At 62.5% G+C, this 25,664-nt stretch overlaps 2 protein-coding genes across 3 annotated transcripts in view; one reads left to right on the top strand and one right to left on the bottom strand.

The window, feature by feature from the left end:
- The window catches only part of EVI5L (ecotropic viral integration site 5 like), a 31,361-nt gene extending 14,991 nt beyond the window's left edge, over positions 1-16,370 (top strand). The window contains exons 5-20 of one of the 2 annotated variants that reach the window (XM_017879945.1): positions 102-176; positions 845-970; positions 2,602-2,745; positions 2,849-2,938; positions 4,268-4,365; positions 4,455-4,515; positions 7,539-7,592; positions 8,608-8,640; positions 9,696-9,836; positions 12,086-12,214; positions 13,393-13,533; positions 13,637-13,792; positions 13,895-14,041; positions 14,358-14,453; positions 14,564-14,659; positions 14,803-16,370. In XM_017879945.1, the coding sequence (XP_017735434.1) occupies positions 102-176; positions 845-970; positions 2,602-2,745; positions 2,849-2,938; positions 4,268-4,365; positions 4,455-4,515; positions 7,539-7,592; positions 8,608-8,640; positions 9,696-9,836; positions 12,086-12,214; positions 13,393-13,533; positions 13,637-13,792; positions 13,895-14,041; positions 14,358-14,453; positions 14,564-14,659; positions 14,803-15,081 (1,866 nt within the window). In that variant the 3' untranslated portion in view covers positions 15,082-16,370. The remainder of the gene's footprint in view (positions 1-101; positions 177-844; positions 971-2,601; positions 2,746-2,848; positions 2,939-4,267; positions 4,366-4,454; positions 4,516-7,538; positions 7,593-8,607; positions 8,641-9,695; positions 9,837-12,085; positions 12,215-13,392; positions 13,534-13,636; positions 13,793-13,894; positions 14,042-14,357; positions 14,454-14,563; positions 14,660-14,802) is intronic. The other variant, XM_017879946.1, reaches the window with a different exon arrangement.
- Positions 16,371-19,823: 3,453 nt separating this feature from the next.
- Positions 19,824-25,449, bottom strand: PRR36 (proline rich 36). Its single transcript, XM_017879944.1, is given in 11 exon segments — positions 19,824-20,665; positions 20,836-21,372; positions 21,375-21,407; positions 21,410-21,517; positions 21,520-21,857; positions 21,859-21,948; positions 21,950-23,792; positions 23,882-23,994; positions 24,230-24,332; positions 24,452-24,726; positions 25,306-25,449. Coding segments are annotated over 10 exon segments (3,945 nt in total). The 5' UTR covers positions 24,720-24,726; positions 25,306-25,449; the 3' UTR covers positions 19,824-20,153.
- Between the last annotated feature and the right edge of the window lie 215 nt (positions 25,450-25,664).

The raw sequence follows: 25,664 nt of genomic DNA, 5'->3' as shown, positions 1-25,664 counted from the left end.
AGGGCTCCCCACTCCCTCAGTCCCAAAGGAAGGAGCAGTTCCCCAGTTCACCGGCTGTGCTGGACGGCGGGACCGTGCCCTCAGGACTCGTTCCCTTCTAGGCATACTCGCTGGTGGACCGGGAGGTGGGCTACTGCCAGGGAAGCGCCTTCATCGTGGGCCTGCTCCTCATGCAGGTAGGTTGCTGGGGGGTGGCTGAGATCCTGCCAGACAACAGCCCACCCTGGGCTCAGCCTCCAAGAGATGAACAGAAGTGGCGTGTCCTCCACCCAGCGTCCTGCTAGGGGCAGATCCTCCCTCTCTATCCACACCCGTGATCTCTGCCAATCCCCAGGCCAAGGCCCAGTGAGTGGCACCTGTCAGATTGGGTCCTGTCTGCTGTACCATCCAGGACAGAGACAGGGTTTGGAGGGACAGGCTGTCTCTCTCTGCCACCTCTCAGGGTTGGACAGGAACCTCAGACTGGGGACTTAGGCCATCCAGCGTGGTGTTTATGGGCCTTGGGGCTCTCCTCCAGAGAAACTGGGGGGCTTAGGACAGGGAGAGAGGACGCAGCTGGGAGTGGACAGGAGGTGTCCTAACCAGGTGGGTGCTGGCAGCGGCCAGCCCTGGGTTCAAGTCCAGCTCCCCTGTTTCCCGCCAAGTGGCCCTTGACAGGTGACCTCACCCTCAGGTTTTCCATCAGTAAAACAGCAAGTGGGGACACAGGGACCAGCAGTGTGTTGTGAGGGTCTAGGGAACCAGATACCAACGTGGACACAGGCCCCTTACCCCAGGGCACTGATGAGCAGCGAGACGCTCCTCCCCACTGCCCTGAGCCCTCCCACCTGCCCATCCCCCCCAGATGCCTGAAGAGGAGGCCTTCTGTGTGTTCGTGCGGCTGATGCAGGAGTACCGGCTGCGGGAGCTCTTCAAGCCCAGCATGGCTGAGCTCGGGCTCTGCATCTATCAGTTCGAGTACATGCTGCAGGTGAGCAGGGCCACAGGTGGGCAGGGCCGCAGGAGGGCAGGGCCGCAGGTGGGCAGGGCCGCAGGTGGGCAGGGCCGCAGGAGGGCAGGGCCGCAGGTGGGCAGGGCCGCAGGTGGGCAGGGCCGCAGGAGGGCAGGGCCACAGGTGAGCAGGGCCACAGGTGAACAGGGCCACAGGTGAGCAGGGCCACAGGTGAGCAGGGCCACAGGTGAGCAGGGCCACAGGTGAGCAGGGCCACAGGTGAACAGGGCCACAGGTGAGCAGGGCCACAGGTGAGCAGGGCCACAGGTGAGCAGGGCCACAGGTGAGCAGGGCCACAGGTGAACAGGGCCACAGGTGAGCAGGGCCACAGGTGAACAGGACTACAGGAGGGCAGGGCCACAGGTGAGCAGGGCCACGGGGGAGCAGAACCACAGGAGGGCAGGGCTGGCACCCCAGGCCGTACCTGGGCATCTCTTGCACTGAAAATTCTAAGCTGTGAAATCACACCTGGATGTTCCAACTCCAAAAGGCACTCCTCTCCCCATGCCTCACTGCCCTGAAGAATGCTTGGAGGGACAGGAGAGCCACCACTGAAGGGGGGCTCCCAGGGCCGCTGAGGCAGAGGGGTGGGGCAGGCTCACATCGGACACAGCCGCGGCCACCTCCCTGTCTGCTTCAGAGTGTGGTGGAAGGAGGGAAAGTGTTGTCTGCCTGCCTGATTACCAGAGAGCCACAGACGTCTGTTTATAAATAGCAGCCCCCGCAGGGCCTGCTCCTGGCTGGCAGACAGAGCCGCCAAGGCTGTGCGCGGACATATACACATCCGCATGCACACACACACACCGGCCTGCCTCAGCTGCCATAGTAGGTGGGGCTGTGCAGTCATCCCTGGATGTGACAGCCCCACTCCCTGGGCCTGGAGCATGGGCAGTGCTGTAGCCTAAGGGGGCCTGGTAGTGCCACAAGCAGGAGGCCTGGGCTGCAGAGAAGGTGCCACCCCACCCCAGGCTGGGTAGCAGAGCCCTCCCACAGCCAAGCTTGCAAACTCAGGGTGCAGAGAGCCCCCAGCACTGGGAGGAAGCCTGGGTTCCTAATGCCTTCTCCAGCCTCAGTTTCCCCAGCCATCTGCCACTTTCCGGCTGTCTAGAGTTCAGGCCAATCCAACACAGCTTGCACAAAGCTTTATGCTGGGGGCCGAGGGAGGTACAGCGACTGGCAGGTCATGTAACAAGGTGAGGGGGAGCTCCCCCCAGGGCCAGGGGCTTCCACCTGCCCATGCTCCACCTCTGGCTCTCAGGGTGTCTGTGACGAGTGATCCAACTCCCCCAGCCTCAGACACACCCTCTCAGGCTGTCGTGAGGACCCCATGAGCTGCCACGAGCGCATTGCCTACTCAGGGTGGGCCCCCAACGCACACAGGCAGCTGCAGCTCTTGCCATCCCTGCCTTGTCCCCACCCCATGCTGCTCAAAGCTCTAGGGTGCTTTGGCCCCCCCCAGACACATTGCTGAGGGCACACCAGGAAGGGAACCTCGGGCTGCCCAGCACAGGTCCAGGAAGGCTCCCTGGAGGCAGGGACACAGAGGCCCAGCACCCCCCGGTGGGAGGGCGTCCCCCTCACTGTGCCCACCTGGCCTCCCACCCCTGCAGGAGCAGCTCCCAGACCTCAACACCCACTTCCGCTCCCAAAGCTTCCACACATCCATGTACGCCTCATCCTGGTTCCTCACACTGTTCCTGACCACCTTCCCACTGCCCGTCGCTACCCGGGTCTTCGACATCTTCATGTATGAGGTGAGGACCGATGAGGCCTGGGGAGGGAAGAGAGCCCCTTGGGGGTGGCTGGAACAGGAGCCTCCCTGCCCTCCTCCTCCCACTGCCTTTGCCGCCTTTGCAGGGGCTGGAGATCGTGTTCCGAGTGGGCCTCGCCCTGCTGCAGGTGAACCAGGCGGAGCTGATGCAGCTGGACATGGAGGGGATGTCCCAGGTGGGCCAGGAGGGCCAGGGCTGGCGGGGCTGCCCCCAACCAGGGGCTCTGAGTCACAGGATGCCCTCGCAAGTGACAGAGAGGGCCTGGCTTCGAAGGTGGAAGGTGGCATGCCTGACCTCCCTGATCTGTTTCCATCCACTCTGTTCCCCTGAGGTCTCCCTGAGGGACCAGAGGACCCCCAGGCTCTGCCAGACACAGTCGGGGGCCAGCAGCCTGGTCCCAGGGAGACAGGAGGCCCAGGCCCAGGCTGAGCCCTGGGAGCCCCACTGCCCACCTCCTGCCCCAACCCTGCAGGTTCCCCAAAGCCTGATGGCAGATCATGAGTCTGGCTGACCATGAGGGCATCCCCACCCTGCCCCCTGGCCTGGTGAGGGCACAAGAGGGAGTGCAGGGGTCTAGGCAGCCTCACGCCTTGCCCCGCCTCGGCCTGGCCTGCCTGGAGGCCCTGCTGCTGGCCAGCCTGCCTCCCACTGCCACTTCTCTGCTGTGCAGGCTCCTGCCTCCTCCCAGCGTCCTCCAGCTGGTGCTTCAGGGAAGAATGCACAAAGGCCACGGTTGTGTCCGTGAACACGGGCAGGCATTGTCCACAGCTGCCAGAGGGGGCCAGCTGGGCTGGGTGTGGGAGCCGTGTCCCCCACCCGCTTACCTTAACCCTTTGCACAGACCCAAGGCCCCCAGCATGCCCATCCTCCTTCCCCCACGAAGGTCCCCTGTGTCAGACCCCCCGACCCTCAGCCTTCACTCCCAGGAGAGCCTCCTTGGCCTGCTTTTCTCTTTTCCTTTTTCTTCTTTCTTTCTTTGTTTCTTTTTTTTAAAGTCGGAGTTGCTCTGTGGCCCAGGCTGGAGTGCAGTGGTGCAGTCCTAGCTCCCTGCAGCCTCCACTTCCTGGGCTCAAGCAATCCTCCCGCCTCAGCCTACTGAGTAGCTGGAACCACAGGTGCACACCACCACGCCCAGCAAATTTTTTTTTTTTTTCAGAGATGGGATCTCACTATGTTGCCCACATTGGTCTCAAACTACTGGGCTCAGGCGATTTCCCCCACCTCAGCCTCTCAAATCTTTGGGATTATAGGCGTCAGCCACCACATCCAGCATCTGCCTGCTTTTCTTCTGGAAACTAAGGCTTTGGCTGCAGGCGGCCCCCATTCCCTCCCCTCACGCTCAGTCTTTCCGTTGCTCCACAAACACTGAGGACATGGCGTTGAGGACATGGCGACATCCTGGGCAGACTGGTTCCTGCCCCCCTCCAGGGCAGTAGGGCTTGGGCGGCCCCCAGTGGTCAGGGCCTGCATGTTGGTGACCTGGTGACCGGCTGTGTCCCCACAGTACTTCCAGAGAGTGATCCCCCACCAGTTTGACAGCTGCCCGGACAAGCTGGTCCTCAAAGCCTACCAGGTCAAGTACAACCCCAAGAAGATGAAGAGGTCGGTGCCTACTGGGCAACCAGGGTACTGGTGGGAAGAGGGGACCCCCGAGGGCATGACAGTAACCATGGGGCCCTTCCACTTTGCAGGCTGGAGAAGGAGTACGCAGCCATGAAGAGCAAGGAGATGGAGGAGCAGATCGAAATCAAAGTGAGTCCAGGGGCCCGGGGGGGCGGGGACAGGGATGGGAGGCCCTTGGCGGCTGCCCTCCGTACTTTAAGATCGGCCGCTAGGGGGCGGGCCTTCCCAGCGCACAGGCGAACTCGGCCGTCCTTGGCGGACAGGCCTCGGCCTACCTGCGCTGTCCTTCACCTGTTAGGCCAGCTGTGAGCGCCTCCCCCGCCTGATGCCGCGGTAACCAAGACAGTCAAGGTCCCTGCCCTGCTGGGCCGTCCAGCGTCATGGGGAAGCAATCAATAAACCACTGAACTGGAATGTGGACTCTAAATGCTCTGGACAAGGATGTGCGCGCGGTGGGCAAGGCTGACCTGGGCAGCGGCTCCGAGCCCAGGGTGTCCAGGGCTAAAGGCCCAGGGCAGCAGCGCACCTTGGGGGCTGGAGGAATTTCAAGAAAGTTGCAGTGAAGGACCCCCAGGGGACTGCCTTATGGGGAAAGATGGAGCACGCAGGGCCCAGACACCAGGGTGTGTAGGGCAGGGTGTGGGCACTTGCCTGGGGCCCCTGGTTCCTGGCCCGCCAGCCCTACCAGGTCAGGGGGTTCCCTGAGTGTGCAAAGCTTCTCTCTCCTTCCTTGCCCGTTCTTCCCTTTACACGTGATTTTAGTTATTTACTCAATAAGCATTTGTTGCTGGGTGCGATGGCTCATGCATGTAATCCCAGCACTTTGGGAGGCAGAGGCAGGTGGATCACTGGGGGTCAGGAGTTTGAGACCAGCCTGACTAATACGGTGAAACCCCGTCTCTATTAAAAATACAAAAATTGGCCGGGCGCGGTGGCTCAAGCCTGTAATCCCAGCACTTTGGGAGGCCGAGAAGGGAGGATCACGAGGTCAGGAGATCGAGACCATCCTGGCTAACACGGTGAAACCCCATCTCTACTAAAAAAATACAAAAAACTAGCCGGGCAAGGTGGCGGGCGCCTGTAGTCCCAGCTACTCGGGAGGCTGAGGCGGGAGAATGGCGTAAACTCGGGAGGCGGAGCTTGCAGTGAGCTGAGATCCGGCCACTGCACTCCAGCCTGGGCGACAGAGTAAGACTCCGTCTCAAAAAAAAAACAAAAAAAACAAAAATTAGCCGGGCGTGGTGGCGCACACCTGTAATCCTGGCTACTCGGGAGGCTGAGGCAGGAGAATGGTGTGAACCTGGGAGGTGGAAGTTGCAGTGAGCCTAGATTGCGCCACTGCACTCCAGCCTGAGCGACAGAGCAAGACTCCATCTCAAAAAAAAAAAAAAAAGAAGGAAAAAAAACCATTTATTGAGCACCTGCTGTGTGCCAAAGTCACAGCTGAGACTGAGGAAGCCCCAGTGATAGGAATGGACACACACAAACCCAACACAGCCTGGCTCCATGCTCTTCAGGGGCAGAGCCACACAGTGGCTAACACTGGAGTCCAACAGACAAGGATTGAAATCCAGCTCCAGCAGGCACAGTGGCTCACACCTGTAATCCCAACATTTTGAGAGGCCAAGGTGGGAGGATGGCTTGAGGCCAGGAGTTGGAGACCAGTCTGGGCAACATAGCAATACCCCTCACAAAATACGTCTCACAAAAATATGGAAATAAATACAAAAGGCACGCCCAGCTCCCGCAAGGATGGCTGTGCTTGGTGCTATAATGGGTTGAAGCCAGAGAGATGACAGGGAAACCCAGGGGCCAGGGATCAGGGCTCCAGATTGCTATGAAGACCAGAGACCTGTGCCTGAAATAGCTCTGACCCAGCCAAACTGAGGAACTAGAGCAATGCCCTGCCCCACTCTCACTCAGTTTCCCCACATGACATGCATCACTGACTGTCAAGTCTGCGGTTCTGTCTGCATTTGCTTCCTGGGAATGAACTAGGTGTTTCCATCACCTTTTCTCCCCAGAAGAAACCCAGGAAATATTCTGTGTGACCTGCAGTGTGGCAGGACCCTCACTCACCTGCCAATCCAAACAATTTCTGTACCACCTTCGTATCAAGCAAGGGGGCGCAGGTACAGTTGAGATTCAACTCGTTTGCAAACCTCACCTGCTCCCCAAAGGGACCTGGGGAACCTAAAATGCAAATATCTTTTTCTTTTTCTTTTTTCTTTTTTTTTTTTTGGAGATGGAGTCTTGCTCTGTCACCCAGGCTGCAGTGCAGTGATGTGATCTCAGCTTACTGCAACCCCCACCTCCCAAGTTCAAGTGATTCTCTTGCCTCAGCCTCCCCAATAGCTGGGATTACAGGCATGCGCCACCACTCCTGGCTAATTTTTGTGTTTTTGGTAGAAGCTGGTCTCGAACTCCTGACCTCAGGTGATCTGCCTGCCTCAGCCTCCCAAAGTGCTGAGATTACAGGTGTGAGCCACTGCACCTGGCCTAAAACTGCAAATATCTAGCCAAAATCCATCAGCACAGAATAGAAGGCAAGAGCAAGGGAAACGTCGTCGAAACCCCAGCCAGGGAACAGCGAAAACCACTGGGGACAGGTTGCTCCCGGCAGGTCACAGGAATGTAGTTGTCGAGGAAGGATGCGTGATCAGCACGCTGGACCCAGACTCAAAGAGGAGCCTGCCCCCGGGAATTGAACCCGGGTGCTTGAGGCAAAGCAGCGAGGGGTGGGTGGGGGCTGCTCCACAGCTGCTTCCCCACTGATTCCCCCACAACCCTAGGCAGACTGACCCACGTGTGGGATGGAGTCTTCTGAGTGGCTGTGGGTACTGCCTGGCCCCCAAACACACACATGGCCACGAAGGGACTCACGTTATTTTTACTGAACCCAGGTTTCTTTTAAAACTTTATTTATTTATTTATTTATTTATTTATTTGTAATAAAACCAGTCTGGACAGGAATTGGCCCTATTTTCTGAAATCGCTGACCCAGAACGTTAGATGGCTGGCTGCGCCCTGCCCGGAAAAGTGGCCTGGCCCTAAGGGGACTGACCCCCGCGGTGGGTGAATGAGGGGTGTGTGTAGACAGGCGCGGGGGGGGGGGGGGGGGCCTATGACGTGATCTCCCCCCACCCCCATAGAGGCTTCGGACGGAGAACCGGCTCCTGAAACAGCGGATTGAAACCCTGGAGAAGGTGAGGGGCGTGGCCACCGTGGGGACCTGGTCGCCATGGGGCGTTGTCCACCATGCGGGGCGTGGCCGCTAACCTGGGACCAACCCCTCCAAGTCTTTTCCTCTCTGGAAGACTAAGCAGCCCTACCCTCCTGCCCCAGGACCCGACCTGAACCCGATTTGGAGTGCCGTAGAACTGGAGGCAACTCGTATTGTGATTAATCCTGGAGTAGGGGCGAGTTACAACCCAGTGGCCTGCAGCCATGGGAATACGTTTGTGTTCCTCACCCTCCCCAGCTGCGCGGACGGGGAGGGGTGAGGAGGAGGGAGAACTGCCGCTTTGGTGGATGAGCCCCGTAATTGGGCCACAAGGCACCGCACCCTGTAATTTGGAAGTCTCGCCCTCAAAAGAAAGGAAAGGAAACCCAGTGGAGGAGAAGCGTGGCGCCATTGTGGGGAGCCACAGCCCGGATTCTGCTCCCCAACATGTTATGGGGGTGGAATCGGGGGCTCACTGAGCCCCAGCCCCGGAAGCCCCCACTTCCTGCTCCTCATTCGTCCTTACTTGACCCCCCACTGGCCACAGGAAGTGGGTCGGCAACCGTATTTGACTGCCCTCACCCCAAAGCCTTGTTCTGCCTTAAAATTAAAACGCACCCCACTCCTCTCCCAGTATCCGGGAGGTCTGCAGGAAGCCGAAATTCCCTCCTGCCCACAGTTTTCCAGCCAGCCGCAGCCCGGCTGGCCCTGGAGAGTGAGACTGGGTTTCCCAGCCCTGCAGCCTCCCCCGCAGCCGCGGGCACCCCCGACCTCGCCACTCACACCGAATCCCTCTCCAGGACGGAACTGGCTCTAGCTTTGTTCTTCCTCCGGGTCCTCTCCTGCTGGTTCTCTGGTCTTCCCTCCTCTCTCCCCCGCTTCTAGAGATAGTCCACTGCGTTAGTGACAAGTGGTTCTTGTCTGTCTCCCCTCTCCTGTCCCCGCGCCTTCCGCTCTGCCTCCTCCCCCTGTCGCTGGGAATCCCCTTCGCCGGGTAGGAGAGCGCTGCTCTGGCTGATAGGTTAATCCAGGTACTGTAGCTTTTTATCCCCTCTCCGGATTCCTTCCTGGCCCCTTCCCTGCACCCTGCACACGACAGCCAGTAACCGCCTCTTCCCTGCCATTCTGCGGGCAGGCCTGGCGCCATGCATGGGGCGGCTGGGGACTGCTTCTGGGGGACACAGAGGCTTCCCGGTGGGCGGGGCATGTGAGGTGGGGAGGAGTGTGTGTGTGGAGTGGCTGTCTGTGAGTGCGTTTGGGTGTGAATGTCTACACGCATGTACAGAAAGCTTCCTCCAGGCGACACAGGGTGGGGACCCAGGAGGGCTGGGGAACCTAAAAGCATATTTAAATAAGGCCCTGGTGTGTGCAGTGCTGCGGCCACACACACACAACACACGCACACACACACATGCACACACGCGCCCCGGCCCTCACACTGCTGCTCTCTGCTCCTACCTGCAATGCCTGCTACCACCTTCTCTAGCTCACCTGCTCCTGCTGCCACCTCATCTTGAATGGCTTTATCTGGAAGCTGCCACCTGCCACCTGGTGGCTTTGAGCCTGGAATGGGGGGCCCAAGTTGGGTAGTGGACGAAGATGAGGTGGGGGAAAAAAAGGGGATCTTAGCCCCAGGAAGGTGGAGGCCCCAGAGCCCAGGACCGGAGAAGATGCCCCCTGGGAGTCCAGCCCTGTCCTGCTGGGGCCTTGGCTGTCCCCAGATCCTCACCCTCACTGGCAGAGTCTGGCACGAATAGGCACAGGTGGCCTCGCTGTGCCCCTGGATAAGGACCCCAACTGGGGCAGAGACCGAGAGCCAGAATGGGGAAGGAGATTGAGCTTTCCAAGCCCAGGGCTAGCTCTGTTTCTCTCAGGCTCCTCCAGGTGTCCTATTCCTGCCTGTCACCCACCCACGTCCCCAGGCCCAGTGGGACGCCCATCCCAGGCTCTGAGTACGGGAGGCCCCCCACCTCACTTCCACCCACCTCCACTCTCTGGGCCTCCCCCTGTGGCGGGAGGCAGGGCCTTGGGTGGGAGCCGAGGGTCACGGCCTCCCCCTCCCCGCCCCCATCCTTGCTGTGCCCAGGGGCAAGTGACACGGGCGCAGGAAGCAGAGGAGAACTACGTCATCAAGCGGGAGCTGGCGGTGGTGCGGCAGCAGTGCAGCTCGGCCGCCGAGGACCTCCAGAAGGCACAGAGCACCATCCGGCAGCTGCAGGAGCAGCAGGTAGGGGCGGGTGTGCGGGGCCGCTGAGCGGGGCCACGCCCCGTGACCCCGCCCCACGGTTTTCTTTCAGGGCTCAGATCTGCGGGCCTCAGCGCCTGGCCCTCCTGTTCCTTTCTGGGGTAAGGGGAACCTAGAGACAAGCGCAGATTCTCCCCCAGCAACTCCACATTCCGGGACATCCTGATTCCCATTTCTTGCCACCTCGTAGGGTGTCTGCAGTGTCTGACTTCCCAACCCCCAGCCTCAGCAGGGAGACCTCTGAAGATCGGGCTACCCCTGCAAGGTTCCCTCCATGTCACAGGCAGCAGACAGGGCTGTGACTGCTTACGGAGGCCCTTGCCTCTCCCCAGAGTCTGAAGAATTGTTGGGTGTCCCCAGGGGGCCAGCCATGAAGAATGGGAGCAGGGCAGTCCAGGGCTGTTTGGGGAACTCTGAGCCAGCAGGGTGGGGCTGAGGGGGCACCCTGAGTGTCCTGTGGACCATGAACTTTGGATCCCATGATGGGCAGGCCCATGAGCTGGGTCCCCCCCAAAACAAAATCTGCTTCTCCTGAAAGCTTTTAGAACTTAACTGCGACCTGGCACAGTGGCTCACACCTGTAATCTCAGCACTTTGGGAGGCTGAGGTGGACAGATCACCTGAGGTCAGGAGTTGGAGACCAGCCTGGCCAACATGATGAAACCCCGTCTCTACTAAAAATACAAAAATTAGCCGGGTGTGGTGGTGGGCGCCTGTAGTCCCAGCTACTCAGGAGGCTGAGGCAGGAGAATCACTTGAAGCCAGGAGGCGGAGGTTGCAGTGAGCCGAGACGGCGCCACTGCACTCCAGCCTGGGTGACAGAGCAAGACTCCACCTCAAAAAAAAGAAAAAAAAAACAAACTTAATTGCAGCTGCACCTAGCAGTCGGGCTTCCTGATTGCAAAGACCACCAGTGGCTGCAGCCCTAAGCCCTGCAGGCCACAGGGACATATGCCCCAGAGGGCAGGGAGTGATGCTGTAGGCCCTGCTACCATCCTGGCCTGACCCAGCAGGGCCTGGCAGTGGGGTGTGGGTTGGAGAAACCATGGAGTGCTTGAGAAAGAAGAGCCATCCAATACAGAGGTGCCCCCTCCACCCCCAGGCCCAGAGACTACTCAAGCCTTGGCCCGGGGATTCTAGCTGATCCCCTGCTCCTGGGGAGGGGAAGGGCAGTTTCACTGTTTCTCACTTGTCCCCGTGAACCCCATCGGTATGATGCTGGTGTTGTGGCCCTCAGAGTCTGCGAGCAATCTCGTCCCACCTTGCTGTGAGGCAGCATGGACGTTAGGGAAACTGAGGCTGGGCTCATCCCACCCACCCCGCATGATGCTTCCTTTCAGGCTCGTCAGAGAGACTCCTGAGCTCTGGCCTTGGGGGGGATGCAGTGATGGGGGAGGCCCAAGGCCACGTCCTCAGGCCCAAAGGGAGGCCACTACAGGCAAGATGAGGTGGCCCAGAGGAGCCACGGCCTGGCAGGGCCCCCACATGGGGCCTGGAGGCCATCTGGGCTGAGGCAGAGCCACTGTCACACATGGATCTCAGAGACCCACAGGAAGAGGGTGGTGGCTGGGAGGGCTGAGGCAGTCCCCCAGAGAACTGCCCTACCAGGCCACAGGGTCAGTGAGAGGGAGCCCGGCTCCTACCCCAGGGGCCAGGTGTCCTTTTTCAGGTCCAGGTGGCAGTGTCCATCACTCCAGGGGCCCCCCCACTGGGGAACTTCTGAGAAGCCAGGGCGGGGAGCAAGAGGTTGATATCCACAAACTCTTTCCCCATCCTTCCCTGTTTTGAAATGGAGGGTGGGATGCAGAGGAGAAAGGTGGAGAGACAGGTGCACAGCCCCAGGCCTCGCCCCCACCCCTGGCCTTACCTACCATGTGGCTGGAACGATGACCACCCAGCAAGAACCCATCTCCCACCCTCACCAGTGATCCTGGAAAACCACAGTCACTGGGGTCCCTCGGGGCATCCGAAGGTCAAGGCAAGTCCCCTTTCAGAATGTCCCCTCTGTGCAGCCTTTCCAGGAAGGAAGCTGGACCAGGCCAGCTGCATGGGTGCCATGACCTCTAGGCCCTCTGCTCTGAGCATCAGGGGGTCCAGCCCACGATGCCCCAAACCTGGGCCCCTCTCCCTGCTGAAGGGCTCTGGGGAGGGAGGCAGAAGCCAGCAGGCATGGAGGCTGCCCATCCCCCAGCCATGGCCTGGGGCCCCACACAGCTCTCTGCCTCCCCCAGGAGAACCCCCGCCTCACAGAAGACTTCGTGTCCCACCTGGAGACCGAGCTGGAACAGTCGAGGCTGCGGGAGACGGAGACACTGGGGGCCCTTCGGGAGATGCAGGACAAGGTTCTTGACATGGAAAAGGTGTGACAGGAGGCAGGCGGGCAGGTGTCGGGGGGACCCTGGGGCATAGGAGGGGTCCTGGGTAAGCTTTGGGGGTGACCCCAGGTCAGAATCCCCCACCCCCATGCACACATAACCATACATATGCACACACACAGCACAACCCTACGTGGGGCATGCCCACCCTCCTGTATGAGGCAAACTCCAGCAGCGTGGCAGCTTCTATGAGCTTCCGGGATACCCCCATCCCACCTGTGCGTGTTTCCCCAGGTACTGGGTTCCAGGAAGGAGGGAGGGAGATAGGGGATGGGGAGGGGACAGGAAGGAGAGAAAGGAAGGCCCAGGCCCATTGGGGCTCCCTCCCTACACATTCCCATGGAGACACCATCCCAGGCCTTCTGGGTCCCTCCCCAACTGCTCTCTGACTTGGCATCAACTCCACTCTCCCACGGAGCTCCCAGAGGAAGGAAAGCACCCAGAGACCCATTCACACATGCAGCAGGAGCCTCCCCACCCCTCCAGCCTGCGCTATTTTGGGAGTCCTCCCAAATGGAGGACTGAGAGGCCATCTGTTTCCAGGCCCTCATCACCAGCCAAGAGCTGGGCTCCGCTCCCACCTCCCTCCACTTCACAGGGAAGTGTGCCTCCAGGACATGCTGCTGGATCCTCCCAGCCCTAGACCCAAATACGGGGCAGTGCAGACTTCATCTAGAAAGCTGGATTTGGGTTCTGGAGCATCAATCCTCCATCACTGCGCCCTGGGGTGCCAGGACAGGGCCTAGGCTGGCACTCAGCCTGTTCCCAGGGAGAGGGACTGCCTGGCCTGGTGTGGCCTGGCCTGGGGGCCGGAGGGCAGACAGGGTGTTTCTGCTGGGTCTGGTTCTCTACCTGAGCATTCCCCTGAGCGGGTGGATCTCAGACCTCGGGGAGTCAGTGTGTGCAGGACGGCGTTTTTGGGGGTTGCCCTAGGACACCCTGTGAGAGTAGGTGCTGTTACCACACCCATTTTACAGCTGAGGAGCTCCAGCTGGGTTCCACAGGCGAGTCTGCTTCCCGTGGGCCTTGTCCAGGGGGTCTCCCTCCCCCATCTGAGCCGCCCAAGGCAGAGCTCAGGAGGAAACGTGGCTGAGGCGTTTGTCCTGCAGGAAGGGCCAGGCAGCTGCGCTCTCCCCCAGGCCCTGATCCCTCTCTCCCCGCAGAGGAACAGTTCGCTGCCCGACGAGAACAACGTGGCGCAGCTGCAGGAGGAGCTGAAGGCGCTCAAGGTGCGGGAGGGCCAGGCGGTGGCCTCGACGCGAGAGCTGAAACTGCAGCTGCAGGAGCTCTCGGACACCTGGCAGGTGAGGGCCGGGTGGGCACCGGCGGGCAGAGCGCCCCCTAGGGCCGTCCCCTCGGGGCTCTTGAGCGGAGGCTGACCGCCCCCCTCTCGGCTTCACCCCCTAGGCCCATCTGGCCCGCGGCGGCCGCTGGAAGGAGTCCCCACGGAAGCTGGTCGTGGGCGAGCTGCAGGATGAGCTGATGAGCGTGCGTCTGCGCGAGGCGCAGGCCCTGGCCGAGGGCCGCGAGCTGCGGCAGCGCGTGGTGGAACTTGAGACGCAGGTGGACTCGGGGTGCCTGCCCGTTGAGGGAGGGGCGTGGTGTCCGTGGCCAGCCCCTGGGTTAGGACCTGACCGCCGCCGTCCTCCGTCCTCCCTATCCCAGGACCACATCCATCGCAACCTTCTGAACCGCGTGGAGGCGGAGCGCGCGGCGCTGCAGGAGAAGCTGCAGTACCTGGCGGCACAGAACAAGGGGCTGCAGACGCAGCTCAGCGAAAGCCGCCGCAAGCAGGCCGAGGCCGAGTGCAAGGTGCAGACCCCCGCGGCCCCTCCGAGCCGGTGGCACCGGCCCCGGACGCCAGCCTACATGAGGCCCCGCCCCCAATCCCCCCCTGCCCGCGGTCCAGCCTCCTGATGCGTCCCCACCCTCGGCGCCCCGCCTCCTGACCCGCCCCCGCCCTCGGTCCTGCCTCCTGATCCGCCCCTGCCAGCGGTCTCGCCTCCTGACCCGCCTCCGTCCGTGCCCCGCCTCCTGATTCGCCCCTGCCCGCGGTCCCGCCCCTGATGCGTCCCGCCCCTGACCCTCCCTCCTTTTGCCCCAACGCCCCCCGCCCCCCCGACCCCAGAGCAAGGAGGAGGTGATGGCTGTGCGACTGCGGGAGGCAGACAGCATGGCTGCGGTGGCCGAGATGCGGCAGCGCATCGCTGAGCTGGAGATCCAGGTGAGCGACGGGGGCGGGGGCAGGGCCTGGGGCAGGGCCTGGGGCAGGAGCGGGGCCGGACCGCAGGCCCAGCATGGCACTGGCCCCGTGTGACCTGGCGCACCCCGCAGAGGGAGGAGGGCCGAATCCAGGGTCAGCTGAACCACTCCGACTCATCGCAGTACATCCGCGAGCTCAAGGACCAGATCGAGGAGCTGAAGGCCGAGGTGAGCCGGCGCGGGGATGCCGGGGACAGGCCTGGGTGTCGTCGGCCTGGGACGAGCCGAGCGCCGGTGCCTTGCGGAGGATGCGGCTGGGAGGGCGGGGCAGAAGGCCGGTCCACGCCTGCAGCGCCGGTCCCCCGCCCCAGGTGCGGCTGCTGAAGGGCCCGCCGCCCTTCGAGGACCCGCTGGCTTTCGACGGGCTGAGCCTGGCGCGGCATTTGGACGAGGACTCGCTGCCGTCGTCGGACGAGGAGCTACTCGGCGTAGGCGTGGGCGCTGCCCTGCAGGACGCGTTGTATCCTCTGTCCCCGCGCGATGCGCGCTTTTTCCGCCGTCTGGACCGGCCGGCCAAGGACAGCGAGGGCAGCTCAGACAGCGACGCTGATGAGCTTGCCGCGCCCTACAGCCAGGGCCTGGACAACTGAGGCCGTGCCCCGCGCGCCCGGATTCAGGAGACCGCAGTCGCGGGGGGCTCCCGGGCAGCCCGTGTTCTGCTCCCCACCTGCCGCACTTGACGAACTCCGCGCCCTCTGTGGCTCAGCCACCCCTAAAGCGAGGCCCGGCGAGGCAGCGCAGAGGGTAGGGTCCGGCCTGGGGCTCCTCAGGACCCCGGGACAGGTTCTCCCTCCCCAGCAGTGTTTACCCATCTTGGTCTGTACCCCTCCGGGCCCTCTGGCGTTCTGGGGTGCCTGGAGGGGCTGACTGCTCTCTTAACAGGAGGGCAGAGGGCAAGGGACAGATGACCCAGAGGTCCCAGCACTGAATGAGCAGACAGCTCCCACCTCCCAGCAGGATTCCTTCTGGGACAGGGGTGGCATTGCTGGGAAGCGCCCAGGAGCTAACCGAGGCCTGAGGAAGGAGAGCACCAGCTCTGGGCTGGACATCAGCACCCCACAACACTCCTCGGGACGAAGTGACCCTTGACTAACCCCTGGCCATCTCTAGGGGAGTTGGGCCGCTGGGGACAGATGGCCAGGCCAGCCTCTCCTGCCTGGTGCAGGCACCATGGCCCCTGCAGCAGAAACCAAAGTCCCCCATACTGTGTGCAGGGCCACCTGGGGAGTGAGTGGCGAGCGGGAAGTGTCCCTGCTTCTCTGGGTGGGGCCAGAGCAGCTTCGAGGAAGTGAAGAGACCCCTCTCCCCAGCACCCCATATCTTGCTCTGGGAGACACTCGCACCCCCTATCCTGGACAGTGATGGAGGGGTATCTCTAGGGGGGTGCTCGGCTTCCATCTACTTCCTTTTCTTCCTGTGTTCCCAGCCCCACCCTCAGCCAGGGCCAGGCCCCCACCTAGGAGCTTCCTAGCGAGCGGCCTCCCCTCACTTCCTCCTGGTGGTCCTGTGGCCTCTGCTGAATCACAGCTGAGAACGGTGCCAAAATTCAACGATGCCCCCCCAGGCCCCTTCCTGTCTCCCCCCGGCCCCCCTGGGCCTCATGACCCTGGGGGCTGCCCCCCTCGGTGCTCCTGGAGCCTCCAGTAGAGTAGCGTCACAAGCAATCTCCCTGGCGCTTCCTGGGGTGAGGACCCCTGCTCTGTCCCCACTTCCTAGCTGCCCACTTTTCAGTGTTATGAAGCCTGGGAACCGGGGCAGGCACCCGCGGGGCTCTCCCACACGCCCCCCACACTGCCCACCACCATTTTGCACACTGCCTGTTCACTCCACATGTTGCCCAGGCGGGAAAGATGGAAAATAAAGTGTATTTACACAGTCACGGACTGGCCTGTGGGCTGGGAGAATCGCAAGCAGCGGTGGGTGCCCAGCCCCCGGACCAAAAACCGTGCTCAGGGAAGGCGGGGCTGTCCTCGCCCTCAGGAGCTCCCCACAGTCTCATAGAATGGGGGTGGGAGAGGACAGAAGGGCATTCGGTTTGGGGGCAGGGCATGATTTCCCACCTGGGTGAATCAACTTGGGCCTCCCCTGAAGGAGAGAGAGGGATGCCAAATCGCTGGCTTCAGGAAGCACAGGACCCAGTTGCGTTCATTCTGCTCACACCTCCAGGGGTATTGCGGGGTACTCTGCCCTTTGCCTGGCTCTGAGGGGGTCTCCAGTGGAGCAGAGGAGACAGGTACTAGGCAGGGGGGAGCCTGCACTAATGTGGTAAGTGCTCAATAGACAAATGTGCAGGGAGATCAGGGAAGGCTGCCTGGAGGAGGTGGTGTCAGGGCCTCTTCCAGGGGTAAAAGCATAAAGATCAGACCAACGGGAGGCACACCATGCCTAGAAAGGAGGAACAGGAAAGCCTGGGCGTGGTCAGATCAAGAAGGGACTGCTTACGTCAGGAGAGGGAGTTTGGGCTTTGAACTGGGGGCCATTGGGAGACCATGGAGGGCTTAGGTAAGGGGGCCCCACCAGATGGACCGCAGAGTCTGTGAGGGGCTAGTGCAGGGAGGACAGTGAGTAGGGGGCAGAAAGAGTCCTTTGTGGGGTTCCCCACAGAGCTGAGGCAGAATCCCAGCTGCTGGGTGGCGGTGTGGGGTGGGGTGGAGGACAGAGCCAGGAGTGGCAAGGCAAAGCTTCCTAGAGGCAGAAACATTTGTTTGTTGTTTTTTTTGAAACGGAGCTTCACTCTGTCGCCCAGGCTGGAGTGCAGTGGTGTGACCTCAACTCACTGCAACATCCGTCTCCTGGGTTCCAGTGATTCTCCTGCCTCAGCCTCCCAAGTAGCTGAAACTACAGGCACCTACGACCATGCCTGGCTAATTTGTTTTGTTTTGTTTTTTGAGACAGAGTCTTACTCTGTCACCCAGGCTGGAGTGCAGTGGCACGATCTTGGCTCACTGAAACTGCCGCCTCCTGGGTTCAAGTGACTCTCCTGCCTCAGCCTCCTGAGTAGCTGGGACTACAGGCACCCACCACCACGCCTGGCTAATTTTTTTTTTTAAGACAGGGTTTCGCTCTTGTTGCCCAGGCTGGAGTGCAATGGTGCAGTTTCAGCTCACTGTAACCTCTGCCTCCCGGGTTCAAGCAATTTTCATGCCTCAGCCTCCCAAGTAGCTGGGATTACAGGCATGCGCCACCACGCCTGGCTAATTTTGTATTATTTTTAGTAAAGATGGGTTTTTGCCATGTTGGCCAGGATGGTTTCGAACCCCTGACCTCAGGTGATCCACCTGCCTCCCAAAGTGCTAGGATTACAGGCATGAGCCACTGTACCTGGCCCAATTTTTTTTTTTTTTTTAAAGTAGAGACTGGGTTTCACCATATTGGCCAGGCTGGTCTCAAACTCCTGACCTTGTGATCCACCCGCCTCGGCCTCCCAAAGTGCTGAGATTATAGGGGTGAGCCACCGTGCCCGGCTATTTTTTTTGTATTTTTACAAAAAATTTAGTACAGACAGGGTTTTGCCATGTTGGCCAAGCTGGTCTCAAACTCCTGACCTCAGGTGATCTGCCCTCCTCGGCCTCCCAAAGTGCTGGGATTACAGGCATGAGACACGGTGCCTGGCCCCTAGGGGCAGAAACATAATTGGGTTCAGGCAGATGCCAGCCAGGGCCTGCTCTCTGCACCCAGTGTGGGTCCACAAAGTGCCCCTTGCCCCCATGCCTGACAGCCAAGCAAAGGACATGACACTGCTTATGCACTGAGACAGCCAAGTCCCATGTACTGTCCTATCACGTGCCACAGCTCTCCTGGCCACACACAGTGCAGATGTAACCCTGGGGACCCTGACAGTCACTGTCCATGCCTCCTGCTTCCATGGTAATTCCACCCCCACTGGCTCCCCAGGACAGGGCAGGACCCCAGAGGAACTGTCTGAGGTTGTGCCCTGTCCTTCCTGGCAGTTGGCCTTGAGCCTCTGGCTACCCAGCATGTCAGGAGTCAGCCTTGGGCTTGTCCCAGAGTCTGGAAACAAAGACACCCAGGTCCCCAACCCCACCAGGGCCCGGCTTGAGAGAACACCTCTGTGGCTTGCCACAAAACTCTGAATTTGACCGAAGGACTGTGCTGGTATCCTCCTCCTTTAGCTCCCAGGGGTGCAGGTGGCACCCCTCCAGGCCAGAGCCCATTTCTCCTCAGACCCCAGGCTGGGAAGTCCCTTGTCTGGGATGGGGACGGGCAGGACCTGCTGGTCTGTGACTGACAGGAACTGATCACAGGATGGCGTAAGGGTACTGGGTCCAGGGGCAGAGGCAGGGCTGAGGGCCCAAGGCCAGATCCTACTCTGTCTTCTTAACCAGTTGGGGATGTTGCCATCATTCTTGGTGCCATGCAGGAGACCCAGGGGAGGAAAGGCCTAACGGGGGAGCTCTCTGCAGGGGCACCTGGGAACAGGGAGAAACTGGCTAGGGCTGAGGGGCTCCAGGGTCAAGGTGACTGAGCTAGGGGTCAGGGTTAGGGTTAGTTGGGGGAGGAAGAGCAGGAAACTCTGATTGGAGGGGGCCTGTGAAGATGTTTGGGATCTGATAAGGACGCCTGACGAAGGACAAGGATGCCGTGGGGGTGGGATGCACCAAGTGGCACTTCGAGGACACTTGGAGACAGGGTGCAGTGTGAGGACTCCATCTCCCACCCAGCCCTGGGAGAGGCCACTTCTTCCTGCAATCCCCTACTGGGGCAGTTGGCCCGAGACCCTATATCAGCCGAAGGGCCATGGGAAGGGGTCCCCCGTCCTTGCCTCAGTGCCCTCTAATCTTCCCACCTGTTCCCTAGAAGTGCCAGTTCCCCGCATTGAGTTTGAAAAGTGTGCCAGACCAGGCACGGTGGCTCACGCCTGTAATCCCAGCACTTTGGGAGGCTGAGGAGGGCAGATCACCTGAGGTCAAGCAGAAGAAGAAAAAGAATCGAATGGAATCGAATCGAAAAGAGTGTTCCAGTCGCTCCTTCACCTCGGCCACGCACTGGCTCATCCACTAGGGCGCACAGCCCCAGCCAGGCCCCTCCTGCGCCGAACGTTTCCACCAGAAGTCGGACACCAAGAGGCCAAAGTTCACACACTTGGATGGGTGGGCGGCACCAGATGGCAGGGACTCGGCAGGGCCCCGCCCTAGCCCCTCCTGGCCTGCCCCTTATCTCCCAGAAGAGGAAAACCGTACTTAATCCAGAGCTCCAACCGGTTCGCGCACAGCCGCCAGCAAGTCCTATCTGGCCTGGCCCCCCGCGCCGCTCAGCCCGCTGGAAGCCCCCAGCCCCGGCCCTCTCGGTGACAGCGAAGGTGTGCAGGCCTCAGTGTCCCAGTTTTATTGCAAACTCAGGCTGTGCGGGGTGGGCAATACACTGGACACGGGGCGGGGCTCGGGGAAATGGAACATGTCCTAGGCCAAAGGGGCGGAGCTCGAAGGGCGGGCCTAGTCAAAGCTGTGGGTAGATCCCGAGCCTCCGAGGCCCAAGGCAGGGGTGGAGCCTGGGCCGAAAGGCTCAGGCTCAAGGGAGCTAAGACCAATCCACCCAGCGGTGCTCCAGGGCAGTGGAGGCGGGGTCTAAAACAAACAGGCATACCCAGAGGGGCGGATCCTAAGGCAGGAGTGGGGTGTAGCAGGCGGGGCTGTGATCTGGCTCAGTGGAAGGTCTCCACCTCCACCACGGTCCAGTCACCCTGCGGAGAGGCCACGTCGTCCGGAGAGAAGCTGGTGACCGAGGTGATGCTGGCACGGGACTCGTCCAGGGGAGACAGTAGTTCGGCCCAGCGGCCGAGTTCGGCGTCGCTGAGTGCAGCCCGGGCGCCCCCCGTGACGCCACCACCCTCGGCGCCTCCTGGGCCCCCGCCGCTGCCGCCCGCGGCACCCTCGGCAGCTGCCAACAGCAGCGTCCGGCTTAGCAGGTGCTGCACGACGCTAGCCTGCAGCGCCCCCAGTGGCAGCTCGCCCAGGCGCGCCTGCTTCGGGCTCCGCGAGGACGCCCCAGCCCCGGCCCCAGCCACCGCCTTCCCACCGCTCGCGCCGGAAGTGGGCCCCGGATCCAGTGCGCCTGGGGCTGGGGTCGCCGACTCGGGCCCTTCAGTCTCGTAGATGGTGCACAGACCGTCAGCAGAGCCAGGTCCGCCAGCGGGAGGCCACGGCAGTTGCGCACCTGCGGGTAGAGACGCCAGGTGGGCGGTGGGGGTGATAAGACCTGCCCCTGCCTCAAGGTCCCGCCCCCTTGTCTAAGTTCCGCCCCGGACCCAGCTGTCCCGCCCCGGAGCTGGGAAGCCTCGCCTCCGACCCCGCCCACAGCCAGGCCCGGTCTGGGGTGCCCCTTACCTGGGGCTCCGCGGAAGGCGAGCGGCGGAGCGGGGCCTCGACTCCAGGCAGCCGGGTGGCAAGCGGCGAGCTCTGCGTCGGGGGGAGGGGAGGCTGCGGCGCCGCCCTCGGGCCCACTGTCGTAGCCACGCAGCTCCTCTGGCGTGCTCGTGGCGCTGCTGCTGTGGCCGGCCAGGTCCGGCCCGCTTAGCGTGCTGGACGGGCTGCGCGAGGGCGGCGGCGGCGGGCCGGGGGCCAACGCCAGGGTCAGCCGTGGGCCCGAGACGGAGGTATCCGGACCCGGGGTCGGGGGGCGGCGTGGGGCCTGCAGGGTGGGTGAGGCAGGGGGAGAGGGAGGAACCTGCAGAAGGGGCGCTGCCAGAACAGGTGGGGCCTGTGGAGGAGGCGTGGCTAAAGGAGACATTGGGGGTGAGAAAGGGGCCTGCCCAGGGAGTGAGGCAGGCGGAGAGGGAGGGGCCTGCAGAGGAGGTGTGGCCAGAGCAGGTGGAGCCTGTGGAGGGGGCTTGGCCAAAGGAGACATTGGGGGTGAGGCAGGGGAGAGGGCAGGACCTGCAGAGGAGGAGCGGCCAGAGGGGTGGGGTCTGTGGAGGGGCGTGGCTGAAGAAGACATTGGGGAGAGGCAGGGGAGAGGGTGGGACCTGCAGAGGAGGCCCGGATAGCGGGGCTGGGGTCTGTGGAGGGGCGAGGCTGAAGGAGACATTGGGGGAGAGGCAGGGGGAGAGGGTGGGACCTGCAGAGGAGGCGCGGCTAGAGAGGGTGGGGCCTGTGGAGAGGGCGTGGCTGAAGGAGACACTGTGGGTGAGGCAGGGGGAGAGAAAAGGGCCTGCCCTGGGGGTGAGGGAGTGGGAGAGGAAGGGGCCTGCAGAAGGTACACTGCCATAGCAGTTGGGGCCTGTGGAAAGGGTGTGGCCAAGGGAGACAGAGGGGGTGAGGCAGGTGGAGAGGGAGGGGCCTGCAGTGGAGGCAAGGCCAGGGCAGGTGGGGCCTGCGGAGGGGGCGTGGCCAAAGGAGACAGAGGGGAGAGGGCAGGCCCTGCAAAGGGGTGAGGCCAGAGCAGGTGGGGCCTGTGGAGGAGGCGTGGCTATGGAAGAGGGGTCTCCGGAGGGGCGCGATCAATGGCGAAGGTGGTGCTTGCAGAGGCCGTGGGGCTGGACAAGGTGGAGTCTCCAGATGGGATGTGGTCAGGGAACCAGAAGCTGTCTGCAGAGGGGGTGGGGCTAGAGAAGGTGGGCTCTCCAGAGGGGGTGTGGTCAGGGAAGCAGGAGGTGTCTGCAGAGAGGGCGGGACTAGGGAAGACTGGGTCTCCAGAGGGGGCATGGTCAGGGAAGAGGGAGGTGCCTGAGGAGAGTAGGAGGCCAGAGAAGATGGAGCCTGCAGAGGGGGTGTGGTCAGGGGTGAGTTTAGGGGTGAGACAGCAGGAGAGAGAGAAGTCTGCAGAGGGGGCGAGGCAGTAAGGGAAAGAGGGGCCTGCAGAGAGGGTGAATCAGGGGGAGTAGAGGAAGGTCGAGAAGGCGAGGTCAAAGGTTGGGTTTGCCTAGGGGACAGTGTCAGAAAAGAATGTGTGGCCTGCAGAGGGGGTGAGCCCAAAGAAGTTGTGGCCTGCAGAGAGGACGAAGCCAGAGGAGAGGGAGGTGCCTGCAGAGACGGTGAGGTCAGAGAATGTGGGACCTGTATTGGGGGAATGGTCTGGAGAGAGGGCGGGGCCTGCATAGGGGGCGTAGTCATAGAAGGTGGGGCCGGTGAGTGGGGCGGGGCCAGGGGTGGGGGCGGGGCCTGCAGAGGCGAGGCCAAAAGAGAGGGAGAAACTAGAGGACGATCCTGCAGAGAGACTGTGGTCAAAGGAGAGGGAGAGGCCTGCAGAGGCAATGTGGCCAGAAGAGGAGGGTCCTGTGGAGGAAGAGTGGCCAGAGTGTGGGGCGTGGCCTGGGGAGGGGGCGGAGACGGGGAAGGACTGGCCGGAGGGGGCGTGGTCAGAGCAGAAAGGCCTGGCTGAAGGAGTGTGGCGAGGGGAGAAGCCGGATTCCCAAGAGATGTTGCCGGAGAAACAGGGCCTTGTAGAGGAGACATGGCTGACAGAGGAGGTGTGGCCAAGGGAGAGAGGAGAGTCGGAAGAGAGGGCAACGCTGGATTAGCTTGGGTGGGGGGCATACTCTGCAGAGGGGATGAAACTGATGGAGAGACTGAAGCCACAAAAGCGGCTATGGCCGGGGAAGAGACGCCTGCTTCTGGAAAGGATGTAATCACCTGTGTGGGTGGAACTTGCGAGGGGGGCGTGGCTGGTGGAGAGGGGAGGGTCTGCAGAGAGGAAGGAGCAGAGGGAGAAGGAGGGGCTAGAGGAAGAGGTGTGGCCAACTGACAGGTAAGGCTCGGCGAGTGGGGCGTGGCCGGCAGGGTGGGCGGGGCCTGACTTTGCAGTGCTGCTGGCAGAGGGGGCGTGACCGGTGGAGAGGGAGGGAGCCTGGCTGGCAGGGGAGTGGCTGCGTTGTAGGGAGGCGGTACGGGTCTTGCCTTGGTACCCGGTGGAGAGGGTGTGGCCAAAGGAGAAGAAAGCGGGCCTAGTGCTGGGGCTGCGTCCTTCCTTAGGGGTGTGACCTGCGGGGGGCGCAGAGCCTGCAGCCCTTTCGGTTTGGGCTGCGAGGGATGCGCAGGAGCCCTGGGTGTTCCGCGGGCTGAGGGCCCAGAACGGGCTGGGGAGGAGAGAGGGGTGGCGCTGGAGCTCAGGGGACGCGAGACCGGCCTCTGGAGACCCCCACCGGCGCTGGGCCGCCTCCTGGCAGCCGGGCTTGGCTCGGTGGTACTGTGCTCCGAGGCGCTGCTCACTGATTTCCGAGGGCCCTCTGTCGCTGGCCGTGGCCGGCCACTCGGACCTGGCCGGGGGAGCCCCCCCTCGGTGCCCGCAGCCCGGGACCGGCGGGCCATGGCCGGGGAGGGGGTTCCTGGGGTAGGCCCGGAAGTGTCTGGAGAAAAAGTAGGCCAAGGGTCACCGATACCTCTGAGGCAGCACCCCTCGCTGCCCAGGAACCCCACTCTTCTCCAGGTCACATACCTCTCCGTGCGCCGGCGCCGAGGGCACTCTTTTTGGGAGCCTCTGTAGCTTTTCCTCTGGCTACAGTTTCCTCCGCTGGGATCCGGAGTCCCTTTTGGCCAAGAGGGCCTGGCCTGGAGACAGAAGGGGCCACGCTCAGGCCTAGGTCCTTGTTTGGCTTCCCAAGCCTCTATTTTCCCATCTGTGAAATGGGCATGCGCCTTCTCTGAGGACCAATAATGGCTTTCACCCAATTTGTGTCCAGTGACCTGCAAGTGCTCCTGCGCCCCAACTCGTGTAAAATAAAAGGTTCCAGACTCTGTGACGCCAACCCTGGCTGAGGGGACTGGGGGAGAGGGAGCAGGTTACCTAGTGGTCCCGCTGTCACGCCCTGGGCTAGAAACAGGGCCTGGGCTGGTCTTCTTGGCAGGAGGAGCTCTCTCCCCTCTCCCGGAGGCTGGGGCCCTGGAAGCTGCGGGGAGAAGGCCGAGTCACAGGTGCCCCGGAGAGGTGGTGGTGGAGGGGAGACGGGACAGGTATTGGAAGTGGGAGGGAAGATCGGGTCGGAGCTGAGGAAGGAGGCTGGGGTACCTGGGTTTCGGGAACTTGTCCCAGCACTCCGCGTTGGTCCCGCTCGGGGCACAGACTCTGGAAGAGTGGTCCCGCCGATGCCCCCGGCTCGCTCTGCCAGAGGTTTTCGCCCCACAGCTCCCGCAGCTCCCAGAACTCGGAGGGCTGCGGGAGTTACTGGGGGAGGGGGTCGAGGAGAGCCTGGGGGCCTGGGAGTCAGAAGTCCAGGAGGGCGAGCAGCCGGCGTCCGCGCGGTGGCCCCTGCCTTCGCCTTGTCTCTCTTGTCCATCTTGCACCTGAAGAGACAAACTGGTCCGCCTCCCAGGTTCTGGACACCTACGTCGCCTCCAGAGACCTGGACCCAGGTACCTCACTGCCCTTTCGCAGCATCGCCACCCATGTACACTCAAACCTCGGCCTCGGCTTCCATCCGCTCGGCTCCCACGCACCTACACCCACTCGCCAGCCCCACTGCTCCTTGCTGTCCCCATGTCCCACCCCCCACCGCTTTTCCCCAAAGCGAAGAGGCCCTGCCTGCCCCAGCCCGCCGCCTCCCCCGCCTCAGCTCCAATGCAGGACCGATCTCCACGCCCCTACCCCTCGCCCCTCAGGGACTCAGACCGCCAGCCTCCAGAGCAGGGGACTGCCACGGGCTCCTGATGTGGGGGACCGGAGCGCACGCCCAGGTCTCCCCGCCAGCCCCCAGCGGCCTCCCCCAGCCTCCTCCAGGGATGCTTGCACCTGCCGGGAGGCAGAGCGGCCCCGCTGCCCGCGAACGGGCTCCGGGAGACAAAGAGCCGCGTCCCGGGCCCGACCCCTCCCCCAGCCAGGCCTGGCCCGCGCCCAGCCTCTCCACCTGCTCGCGTTGCACTCACCTCCGCCTCCGGCCTCCGGCCGCTCCTCGCAGGGTCGCCTGGGGTGGGGCCCGGGCAGGAGCGACGCGGTGGCCGCCAGCGGCGAGGAGGCGAGGGGAGGGGGCTGCAGGCTGCGGCGCCGGGGTAGCCGGCCTGGGTCCCGCCCTCGGCTCGCTCTCTGGGCGGGAGAGCTGGGGGCGCGCGCTCGATCCGGACCCGGAGCGCGGCGGGCGGAAGTCGGCGAGGGGGATGGGGGAGCAAGGGGAGAAGGGCGCGTTGGAGAGACGGGTGGCTTCTCCACGGTCCGGGGGAAGCTTGTTTCCCCAGTTGCGCCTGAGGAACCCAGAGAGTCAACGGTTGGGACTGGGGGAGCAAATCTC

Source organism: Rhinopithecus bieti, unplaced genomic scaffold (assembly GCF_001698545.2).
Source record: "Rhinopithecus bieti isolate Rb0 unplaced genomic scaffold, ASM169854v2 scaffold_10589, whole genome shotgun sequence".
Lineage (NCBI taxonomy): Eukaryota > Metazoa > Chordata > Mammalia > Primates > Cercopithecidae > Rhinopithecus > Rhinopithecus bieti.
Note: the sequence above shows the minus strand (reverse complement) of the source record. Positions and strands in the feature narration are given on the sequence as shown.